Here is a 12,473-nt window from a genome sequence, read left to right as displayed (position 1 = left end):
CCCTGTCATGTCTGGTTCTGAGCTTGCTCTGTGTCTTCCAGTTGTGTTCTTTTGCCTTTTGGTATGACTTGTAAGTTTTTCTTGATAGCTGGACGTGATGTATAGTGTAAAAGGAATTGTTCTAAGTAAGCCTTTAGTAGTGTTGTGGTGAGGTGTTGGGGGGAAGGGAAGTGTTTTATATTCTTGTGATTAGGCCTCAGGATTTTAGTGAGCCTATGCTTCTGGACTGTGAAGTTCACAAGTGTTTCAAAGTTGTTTTTTCTCCCTCCTAGTTAGATGGAATGGATGGCTAGAATCGGCTGCAGTTGGTTATTTATCTTCTCCCAGTTTAGTTAGGCTCTGATAAAACCCCAGCTGGTTAGGCTTTGGTTAAGTAGTTTCACCTGAGAGCAAGCCTTATTGAGAAGCTAGAGTGCACTGGTGTATTTCAAAATGGTTCCTTTCTATACCTCCCCCTTCACATTCAAGTTATGATTGTATTTCTTGATAAATAAATCTTTATTGACACACGTCACCTGGTTCTCAGACATTTTGGTCTTAGTACCTTAATTACTAAGGACTGCCCAAGAGCTTTTATTAATAAAGATCATATCTGTTAATATTTACCATATTGGACATTAAAATTGAGAAAATTTGAAAATATTTATTCATTAAAAATTATAAACATATTACCTATCAATATAAATATTTTATAAAATACATTTTCCAAAACATAAATTTTGGAGTAGCATCGTTTTACATTTTTGCAAATTCCTTTGATGTTTGGGTTAAGAGAAGACAGCTAGATTGTGATATTTGCTTCTGTAGTGAATCTGTATTGTTACATGTTATTTCTGTTGAAATATATGAAGATGATATCCAACTATGGATGTATAATTGGAAAATGGAGGAACCTGTTGATAGCTTTTCCAGATAATGTAAATATTCTTTGGCCTACTTAGGTAAATATATATTCAGTTCCTTTGAATCACTGTGAAAGTAAAGGGGATGTTTTATTTAGCGTAGGGCCTGCATTTCTGGATATTGTAGTACTAATTGAATTTGCCCTTAGCTTTCCCAAGGTAGACTTACAGTAATGGTCCCTATAAAGATACATTCCTCACTTGGTACACTGGCAATTTGTTTTCTTTAAATTCTCCAAAGCTCTGAATGTTCCTGATGGTCATGTTGTGTTGCTTTACCATTCATATAATTGTTTATCAGGTCTTCCAGTGTGCAGTATTATTTCTGAAGCCCTTCATAAAGTTAGCTAGAGGACTTTTCTTTCAATTTCTGATTGACCTTCACTCTGTTTCTTCAACCATGTATTTGAAGGAGCATTGGGCCTCTGCAAAACTTGGATCTCAGCATCCAATACTATAACTCCACGCACTTTTTGGCTATTCTAGGTTAAAACTATTCATCAGTGGCAACAAGAATGGGTTCAGAAGAGTAGAGTCCACATATTTTAGGAAATACTCTACTCAATATAGTGCATTTGGAACTGCCATTGGCTTGGAGCATTTGGAGTGTGATGTGTTAATGCTTACTGGCCAAGAGTGTGCAGTATAATTTGTTGAACTGTTGCTTATTGGCTGAGAGCTTATGGTAGAATTCAGAGTATACCTTTATCATAGAGTTTTATTTTTTCTTTTCTATTTTGACCACCATATTATGAACCCTTATGCACAAAGTTTGTGTTATTCTTTTGTATCCTTAATAGAGTGAAGGATATTGGTTTTGGATATATTGAGTTTGAGGTAACTTTTTTCTAAATAAAAAAATGTACCCATAGGATATCAAATAGGAATTGTGCAATAGGCAGTGTCTAATAGGAACCCAGGAGAGATATTTGGGCTAGAGGTAGACACTGGGGATTGCTACTTAGGTTATTGTAAAAGTTTTGAGTAAGAATAAGATTGAAAGAGAAAATGTGGAATGTGAAGCAGATCATGGGCAATTCTTACTAGTTACATGATTTTAAGCCAGTTATTTGACTCCCTAGTGCTCAGTGACCTCATCTGTATAGTAAGGAAAATCATAAAATCATATCTATGTTGTAAGATCCCTAATATATGTTATCCTTCTAACTTCCTTCATACTTTTCCAACCTTTTTTTTAAAAAAATATACAGTGTTGTTCAACAAAACATTTTAATTTGGTTTAGTTGTTTACTGGCAAGAGGGCAAAAAGGGAAATTAGATGTATTCCATGGTCCTTGCTGTTTGTAAGGGGGATACAAATCCACTTTTTGTTGCAAGGGGTGGGGGCTCATGTTTTCTTGGCACAGCTGTACTAAATTACTAGCTCTTTCCTTTTCCCCTGTATATAGCTCTATTTTTCTGGCTCAAAATGGACTTAAACATAATATTTGAATTTGTGCATTATATTATTTGCTTGTTAGTTGTAAATTGCCATGCTAAATGGTAATAGCCAACAGAAGATTGAATAGTTATTAATTTTGAGTTCTAAGGCAGTGGAAAAATGGGTTTACATAATTTCTTTCTTTTTAATTTTGAGAGTAAATTTTATTCCCCAAAGTCTATAATGTTTTAACACTTGCAGTTCCAGGCCATCCCTTCTATTTTTATGGATGAATTCTTTGCTTGATATCTCGAAGCACTGTGATGCAGTAGTTTTTTTCCTCAAGCTTTGGAGTAGATTATGAATTCCCTTTTAGGTATAAAATGATACATACCAATGTAACCTTAGGTTACAGAAAAGTTATTTACAGGTCTTAGAAAAGTTAGGCAGTGTATTTTGAGAGAAAATATTACCTTAATAATACCTAGCTCCTACCCTATAGAGTTCAGTACACATGGCTTTAAGGAATAATTTATTATAGAGAAAATCTTTTTTTAAGATTTTTTTTTTCTTTGTTGGAGAGAGAGTGAGCACAAGGAAGGGGAGTGGCAGGCAGAGAGAGAAGCAGGCTCCCTGCTGAGCAAGGAGCCCGGGGCGGGACTTGATGCCAGGACCCTGGGATTTTGACCTGAGCTGAAGGCAGACCAGACGATTAAGCAACTGAGCCACTCAGGCGTCCTGGGAAAAATTTTTCTTCAACAGGTCCATATATTAAATGGAATATTATTCAGCCATCAGAAAGAACGATTACGCAACATTTGCAGCAACATGGATGGGACTGGAGGAGATTATGCTAAGTGAAATAAGTCAAGCAGAGAAAGACAATTATCATATGGTTTCACTAATTTATGGAACATAAGAAGTAGGAAGATGGGTAGGAGAAGGAAGGGAAGAATGAAGGGGGGGTAAACAGAAGGGGGATTGAACCATGAGGAGACTTTGGACTCTGGGAAACAAAGTGAGGGCTTCAGAGGGGAGAGGGGAGTGGGGAATTGGGATAGGCTGGTGATGGGTATTAAAGAGGGCACATATTGCATGGTGCACTGGGTGTTATACGCAAATAATGAATCATGGAACATTGCATCAAAAACTGGGGATGTACTGTATGGTGACTAATATAACAAAATAAAAATTATATAAAAAAGTTATTACTTGTTTATCTTTCAAAACCATAGACTTCTTTTAATTTAATTTACTTCATTTATTTGAGAGAGAGTGCATGTACATGAGGGAACGGGAGTAGTGGGCCTGTCAGAAAGAGAGGGAGAAGCGGACTCCCTGCTGAGCAGGGAGCCTCATGTGGGGCTCTATCCCAGGACCCTGGGATCCTGACCTGAGCTGAAGGCAGACTCTAAACTGAGCACCTCAAGACCGCAGACTTCTGTTTTGAGTTGTTTCAGGAAGCCAGTGAGCTAAAGAAGAATGAAAAGTCCTGATAAAAGTGGATTACTTCAAAGAAAGTCTTTAAATACAAAATTTGTGATTATTTACCTTTTCTAAGTCAGTTAATCTATTTTAATCTATTTATTAATCTGTTTTAATCTATTTTAGGTATTGAAATTCTGCATGAAATATAATTCCTTTTGAAAAAGTAAAGCAAGTCAGTCAAAAAATCTTGACAAAGGAATATAAGCAGTTAAATATTGATATAAGAAAACAATCTAAAAATAAGTTGTTTAGAGTGAGAAGAAGGTGGGCACCATTCTGGTTTTTAAAAACAAGAGAAAATCGTAATGATATCTTTGGGAGTGGGTAATGACTAAGGATTTGGGTTCTTCCAGCAAATTTTCCTGTGCTCCGGAAAATATTAAGATTTTGTATGAAAAACTTTCTTGCACTCTTGGAGGCCAGAGATTGTCCATATACTGCTATTTTGGTTGCTCTGTTGCTGGATGCAATGAACCAGCAATTATTAACTTTTTCTTTTGTTATTTTTTTATATAACTAATTTTTATGTAAATACTTTGTAAATATGTATTTTATAAATATGTAGAAAAACATTGGTCACATAAACTCTAAAAGTAGTATGTTCCTTGTGGGAGGCGAGATGGAGAATAGAACGAAGTAGAGCTTTAAATTTTTTTCTCTGCGTGCTTATATATTTGAGCTCTAAGAAGAGAGTTTTTTGTTCTTATAGCAGATAAAGTCAGAAAGGGAAAAAGTTGTATAGGAAAATAAGTTATTTAAAAAATGCTTAAATACTGTTGAAATTCTTATGATTTAAAGCAGATTTTTAAAAAGAGATATAGAACTGATTGTGGAAGCAAATAATATATCAAATATACAGTATAACTTTTAGAAATATTTAAGTGTTCTGTATTACCTTGTTTTTTAAAAAAAATTTTAAAGATTTATTTGAGAGAGAGAGAGAGGGAGAGACAGAAGGAGTGATGGGGAGGGCAGAGAGAGAGAGAGAGAGAGAGAGAGAGAAGCAGACTCCCTGCTGAGTAGGAAGCCTAATGTGGGGCTGGATCCCAGGACCTGGAGGTCATGACTCAGCTTAACTGACAGGTTAACAACTGTATTACCTTACTAAGTGAATTATCAACTGAGTCTACTATCCAAGACCTTGAAATTTAGAATATTATTATTTGTGGTTTGATATTTTTGAGTGTTTTAGATGGCTCCTTGCTTATAAATATCTTTAGTCAGTATAGTTTTGTTTTATTTATTTAATTTTTAAAATGATTTATTTATTTATTCTAGAGAGAGAGCATGAGTGGGAGGGACAGAGGAGAGGAGAGAGAGAATCCCAAGCTGACTCTGGCTCAGTGCAGAGCCCAGCCCAGGGCTCAATCCCATGACCCTGAGATCATGACCTGACCTGAAACCAAGAGTCAGAGGCTCAACTGACTGAGCCACGCAGGCACCTCTAGTCGGTGTAGTTTTAAAGTGTGCTCATTTTCAACTTCTGTAGTTAGATTTCATTTTCTCTAACTATAAAGATCAGGGGAAATGCACCACTTCCAATCTTCCGAATCCTACAGTGAATTTTCTGGGGTTTTGTTGATCTTGATAATGACAACTGTGATCTGTATTCTCTTAGGAATTTTTTTTTCTTTCTAATATTTGATGGCACTGTTAAGATAGAAATATGCAAAGGTCAATGTTATTTTACTAATAACCAACTTTAAGAGTTCTTATTTCCCTGTGTCATTCTTCTCATTTAGCTTATTCAACAAGTCAAGTACGTACCTGGAAGAAATAAATGTTCCCTTCATTCATTAGATTTTCTCTTTTCCTGTCTTATATTCATTTTTTTAGTATGTATAGTTTTTTGAGTACTTACTATCTGTCAGGCACTGGAGATAGAGAACAGGTAGGCCAGATTCCTGCTCTCATGAAGTGTAAACACATCCTCCATCTTCATAGAGGTTATAGAAAATCAACACATAAATAATTTCAGGGCGCCTGGGTGGCTCAGTTGGTTAAGTGTCTGCCTTCGGCTCAGGTCATGATCCTGGGGTCCTGGGATCGAGTTCCCCTTTGGGTTCCCTGCTCTGTGGGAAGCCTACTTCTCCCTCTCTTTTTCTCATGAATGGATAAGTAAGTAAGTAAATAAATAAATAAAATCTTAAAAACATAATTTCAGATAATGCTAAGACAGGAGTGATTAGGGCTGGTGTAGCTGTAACACATGTGGAGTTGGGCAAGATTACAGCTGGAGGACTGTATATCAAAATGTTTGAATATTAGTTAAGAATCAGGGGCGCCTGGGTGGCACAGCGGTTAAGCGTCTGCCTTCGGCTCAGGGCGTGATCCCGCCGTTGTGGGATCGAGCCCCACATCAGGCTCCTCTGCTGTGAGCCTGCTTCTTCCTCTCCCACTCCCCCTGCTTGTGTTCCCTCTCTCGCTGGCTGTCTCTATCTCTGTCGAATAAATAAATAAAATCTTTAAAAAAAAAAAAAAAGAATCAAGCTACACCGTTGGTACAGTCTCGAGTTCCCATGCTGTCCACTTACTTCCCAGGACTACATCCTCAAGACCCAGAGGCTAAAGGAACTGTTGTTTTTTTATAGCCAGCCTTTCTACTTGTTAGTTTGATTAGTAACATGGATATCTTGCTACTAAGATATCCATGGTTGAGTTGAGCCTGGACCCATCAAAAACAGTGTGAACTGATCCTGTCAAGTCCCTAGGAATCCAGTATGGAGAGTTACCCTCTCTAGATCCTTGTTTTTCCAACTCAAGACTTTCAGGAAATTCTAAACTCTTCCCCAAATTGCACTTCCCAAGAAGAGAGGAGGGAATGCAGGTATCTGGGAAACGTGGCTTTCCTAGGCAGTCCTGGTGGATTTAGGACAGCCAACTTTAACTGATTAAAGCTTTTATGAGAAACCATTCCTTCTATGAGTTCTCAGGGCAGAAGCTGTGGTGATTTTTCTCCTTTCTTCATAGATACTGGGGTACCATCAGTTCCTTCTCCTTTGGCCTGGGGCAGGGCGGGGGCAGGGAAGACCTCTTTCAGCTAGCACCTCTCCCTTGTAATTCCCATTTGCTCAGTTGCTTATTGAAGTTTTGGGGGAAAAAAAGACAATACACCACAACTTCCTTATAAGGCTGAAAGAGGAAAAAAAATCTTTGTTTTAGTGATTGTGGTATGCAGAGCACTTTGAAGTGTAGGCCTTTGGTAGAGGCTTTTCTTGCCTAGGTCTAAGAGTGTTACTGACTGAGAATGAAGGTGACCATAGACCATTCTTTTACATGCCTCTTTGACTTTTCCCTATCCTGCTAGCTCTGAATCTGCCTAGCCCCTGACTCAATTAGTTTTAATTTGTAAATTTGTTTAATTTGTAAAATGAAACTGGTATCCCTTGGGATACCTATGTCTAAAAAGTAAGCTCCAAATGAAAATAAATATTATCTAAAAGTTTTTTTTGGTGTGTGAGATTTTTAAGTAGCAATGATTAATTTTTCTTTCTCTGCTTCCCTGCCAGAAAAACACACCTAAACAAAAAAACCACCAAAACAACAAAAAAAGGTAAACTATATACAAAACTGTTGTGGATTTGAGTATTGGCTTAATTACCTTGTATTTTCTCCTTACAGGTGTGAAAGTTGTGTGGATTTACTGTTTATGAGAGGAGCTGGAAACTGTCCTGAGTGTGGTACTCCACTTAGAAAGAGCAACTTCAGGGTACAACTCTTTGAAGATCCTACTGTGGACAAGGAGGTTGAGATTCGGAAAAAAGTCCTAAAAATGTAACTATAATTGTTTGAATGATTCAGTATACAAAGAGGACTTTAAGTATTATTTCAATAATTGCTATAAATATTTACTGATGGAAATACGGACAGTTTGGCAAGTGAATAAATATAAATTCGTCTGTGGATTTGTTCAACAGAAATTTATTAAGTACTTAGAGAATATCTAGCCTTTGTTAGAGAAGAGTAGATCATTTTGATTGATAGCTTTACAATTTGTTTATTATTTTTTAATTTAGTTAAATATATATTGAGTACCTACTGTGTGCATACGCTGTGTTATGCATATTAGGCACTAGGTATGAAATGAGTGAAATAGCTATGAAACTTGCCCTCATAAGGCTTACAGTATAATAGTATAGGATAGCATGGAGTTAGATAATAAAACAGGCAAACTAAACAACTATGTGATTATAAATTGAGAAGAATATTATGAAGTTAGTGACTGAGTGTGGGTGTGGGTCACTGATATCAGGTGGGGCCTGTATCATTTGAGATTTGAAGTCTGTTAGAGAAAATAATGTGTTAGCTATAATTTATTTTCATATATATCTGTGTACATAATATATTTATTTTTAATATTATCTTTTTCATTTATAATTTAGTTTTTACCTTTTTTTAAATATTTTATTTATTTGAGAGAGAGAATGAGGGAGAGAGAGCACACAAGTAGGGAGAGAAGTAGAGGGAAAGGGAGAAGCAGACTCCCCGCTGAGCAGGGAGCCCAACATGGGTCTTGATCCCAGGATCCTGCGATCGTGACCTGAGCTAAAGGCAGATGCTTAACCGACTGAGCCACCCAGGTGCCCCTAGTTTTTACTCTTTGTGGATAGTTTTAGGTTTTATTTTATCTGTCCTTTTATTAAAAGTCACCTTATTGTTTTTGAAGTTTAACAAATTAATATGTAAGTTTAATTTATTTTTATTATTTTTATTATTATATTTTTTGGTGGTATATGTTTCAACCTAAGTCACCACTGTTTTAAAGATTTGTTTATTTTAGAGAGAGAGTGAGAGAGCAAAAGAGTGAGAGCAGAAGTGGGAGGAGCAAGGAGAGGGAGAGAAAAATCTCAAGCAACTCTGTGCTCAGTGCGGAGCCTGATGTGGGGCTTGATCTCACAACCCTGAGATTGTGACCTGAGCCAAAAGCAAGAGCTGGACCCCCAACTGACTACGCCACCCAGGTCCCCCCTAGGTCACCAGTGTTTTAGCATCTTTCTAGGTACTTAACCTGTGTTATTTTATCAATGTCGCAGGCTGCTCTTTTATTATTTTTATTGTTTCTGGGAGATAGTCTCTTTTATTTTTATTTTATTTTTCTTAAAGATTTTATTTATTTATTTGAGAGAGAGAGCTGAGAGAGGGAGAGCACAAGCAGGGGGTGAGGTAGAGAGAGAAGCTGAATCCCTGCTGAGCAGGGAGCCTGTTGCAGGACCTGAGCCGAAGGCAGGCGCTTAACCAACTGAGCCACCCAGGCCCCCCAGAGTCTCTTTTATATTTATTTATTTATTTATTTTTATTGATCCCTGTAGTTTTTAAATACTTCATAGGGACATTATAATATTTGTAGAATTTCCTGATCTATTATTCTTTAGACTATAATTGTCATGAAAAATAGGAAGGTGATTTTTGAATTAAGTTTTAGCTTTCTGAAAATTATCAGCTCTATTTATAAGAAGTAAATCAGGCTCCTAATTTCTTTTTCTTTCTTTTCCTTAAGTTTTAGAAGGATTTAAAATATTTTATCATTCTCTCTTGATTCTGTTCCTTCTCTGTAATCATAAGAATTTAAGAACAACATTCTTGGTCATGGTGTCAAGAAAAGTGTTTTACACAGTAAGCAATAAGCAATCCTTTTCTATGTATCATGAATAAAATATGTAAGAAGCAGCAAACCAATTAGATAATATTGAAAGCAAGAGATGTGTAATATGTTGAATTTTTTCTTCTATTAAAGATACAATAAAAGAGAAGAAGACTTTCCTAGTCTGAGAGAATATAATGATTTCCTGGAAGAAGTGGAAGAAATTGGTATGTTTTTTGATGCTTGTACTTTTGGTGTGATACCCTGTGTTCTTTTATCTTTTAGATGCCTAAAAGATAAACATCTCACATAAAATCTCTAATAAGTTTTGTTGTGATGGTTGTTGCTTTACGTATTTACTTTCTGTTGTACTTTAATCATGTTTAAATTGAAGCCATACTTAAGTAAAGGACATACTTAAGTAATAAACATTTTGTCTCAGGAAAAATAGTATCACTTTTTTTTCCCCCAAGATTTTATTTATTTATTTGAGAGAGAGAGAGCACAAGTGGGTGAGTGGCAGAGAGAGAGGAAGAAGTAGGCTGTCTGCTAAGCAGAGAGCCTGACATGGGGCTCGATCCTAGGACCCCGGGATCATGACCTGAGCTGAAGGCAGACATTTAACCGACTGAGCCACCCAGGCGCCGCACTAGTATCAGTTTATAGCTGGGAAGAAAGGCTGTATCTGTATATATCATCTATATGTTGAGGAGGTATTAGAGTCAACACAAGGAAGAAGTACACAGATTTTTTAAAAATAGGATTTCTATTATCTATCTATGGTGACTAAAGCCATATGTTGTTTATCATTTATGTCTCTGTGCATACAGTAGTTTGAAAATAATTTGAAGCAGTTGACTCTTGAAATGGCATTCTTTTATTCAGTATTATTCTAGAATCAGAGGTTAGAGTAATCTTAGTGCCTTTTCTTTCTTTTGTGATTAGTCAAAAGGAGATATGTTCAGGGGCTCCTGGGTGGCTCAGTCGTTAAGTGTCTGCCTTCGGCTCAGGTCATGATATCAGGGTCCTGGGATTGAGCCCCGCATCAGGCTCCCTGCTCAGTGGGAAGCCTGCTTCTCCCTCTCCCACTCCCCCTGCTGGTGTTCCCTCTCTCTCTGTGTCTCTCTCTGTCCAATAAATAAATAAAATCTTTAAAAAAAAAAAAAGCATACGTTCATCAAAATAAAGAATTATTTTTGGTTTCTTAAATAAGATTTCAGAGATATTAAAAAGCCTGGACGTTGTTATACATCAATTAAAAAATTAATGCTTTTTTATAGCTGCCATAATTATTATTACTCAATATAGGTTTGGAAATGATACAAAAATTACAGACTGTGAAAATAAGAATGAGACTTAGAGAATTAAACAAATCATCTTTTTTATTCTTGTCTCAAACCTGATAGACAAGCTTGTACTTATGTTATTTCGTATTTAAAATATGAATATAACAGATTGATCGTTCTTTAGAAGGTTTATGTATGGAATATTTTTAGAAAATTTAAACTCTTGAAGAATGGAGTATTCTAATGCCTTTAACTTCTTTATTAACTGAGAAAAACCCAGAGAATCTTTTTATTTCAACTGTTACGGAAACTTTTCTAAAATGCCTAAGTTCATTTGTTATGTCATAACAAATAGCATGTACAGAATATAACTTAAGCTTTTTCTGGGATCTTTTAGTGCCTTGGAGCCATTGTTTTTTCATTCTAATTGTATTCATTGCACTTTATATATAATCTTAGCAACCATCAGTGGCTTGGAGTTTAGTTGAACAAGTGGTAGAATTGGGAGTGACAAGGCAAAGTAGAAAAGTTATGATATTGACTGAGAAGATAGACCAAAAGAAATCTGTAAGAACTGGGCAAATGTAGAACTCTGGCTGTACATAGATATTAAGTATAGGACAGGCAGTTGGAAATAATGGCAGGAAGAAATCCAGCTCACCTTTGTTCTAAAGGCAATGCGATTAGTTAAGAGTCTGGTCAGGCAATAAAGAGAAAGGAGATTATAGATGTCACAGAGTGAGTTATAATACATCGTTACAAGTCCAAGCAGGCAGGTAGAATGGATAATCTAAAGAAACCAATGGACAAAGAAGGTGGGGAGGTGGGGATCTTGATTCTAGAATAAGGTTCTGGTTGAGCAATTATTTTTAAATATATATATTTTTTCTATGGAATGAATTAGTTGGAAGATATGAACTGGGGGCCCATAGGTAAGACCATGTTTATGTCCAGAAGCAGGGCCAGGATTGACAGGTAAGAGCAAGTCTGGCTATTACAGTTATAACCATATGTAGTCCTTTCCTTACCAGATAAGAAAACTGGGGCTTAGGGGCGCCTGGGTGGCACAGCGGTTAAGCATCTGCCTTCGGCTCAGGGCGTGATCCCAGCATTTTGGGATCGAGCCCCACATCAGGCTCCTCTGCTATGAGCCTGCTTCTTCCTCTCCCACTCCCCCTGCTTGTGTTCCCTCTCTTGCTGACTGTCTCTATCTCTGTCGAATGAATAAATAAATAAAACCTTTAAAAAAAAAAAAAAACTGGGGCTTAGAGCATTTAATTTGAAAGTGATTCTGCTATCATGTATATTCATGGAGGACTATCTTCAGTTGCAGTTATGTCGACGCTTTCTTAACCTACCTCCACTTAATTGACCCATTGGGGTAACCGACATTTCCCAGTTCTTCCATAAAATATACTGATTGAAGCCCAAAGCATAATGAATACATGATTAATCTTGTTCATTAGAAGATGTCCTCAAGTACATCTCTGTACTTCTCTCACCAGTTCATTTATATACTGAGAGTTGTTTTCACTGGTAACCAGGCCTTCTTATTTATTTATACTTGTAATTATGTAATTTAATCAAGTAGTTTATATGGTTGACACACCTTCTGAAGGATTCTGCTTCTCAAGTTCTTACTCCACTTTAGAAAATGGAAACTGAACAATATAGATGACAAATATGGTTTATACAAGAAAGAAGCAATTAAATAAACTAAAGAGTAGACATTGGCTATATGTCATTAAGTTAGAGAATGACTGTATACTTACTATATATGTTTTAAGTTAAAGTATTTAAGGAGTGTGTGTGTGTGTTTTTCTCCCTTAACAGAC

At 36.4% G+C, this 12,473-nt stretch overlaps 1 protein-coding gene across 3 annotated transcripts in view; it reads left to right on the top strand.

Moving 5' to 3' along the window:
• The window catches only part of MNAT1 (MNAT1 component of CDK activating kinase), a 197,496-nt gene that overhangs the window by 48,651 nt on the left and 136,372 nt on the right, over positions 1 to 12,473 (top strand). For all 3 annotated transcript variants that reach the window (XM_026480428.4, XM_026480429.3, XM_048219939.2), the window contains exons 2-3: positions 7,393 to 7,545; positions 9,506 to 9,579. In XM_026480428.4, coding sequence (XP_026336213.1) covers positions 7,393 to 7,545; positions 9,506 to 9,579 — 227 coding nt within the window. The remainder of the gene's footprint in view (positions 1 to 7,392; positions 7,546 to 9,505; positions 9,580 to 12,473) is intronic.

Source organism: Ursus arctos, unplaced genomic scaffold (genome assembly GCF_023065955.2).
Source record: "Ursus arctos isolate Adak ecotype North America unplaced genomic scaffold, UrsArc2.0 scaffold_25, whole genome shotgun sequence".
NCBI classification, from domain to species: Eukaryota; Metazoa; Chordata; class Mammalia; order Carnivora; family Ursidae; genus Ursus; species Ursus arctos.
Note: the sequence above shows the minus strand (reverse complement) of the source record. Positions and strands in the feature narration are given on the sequence as shown.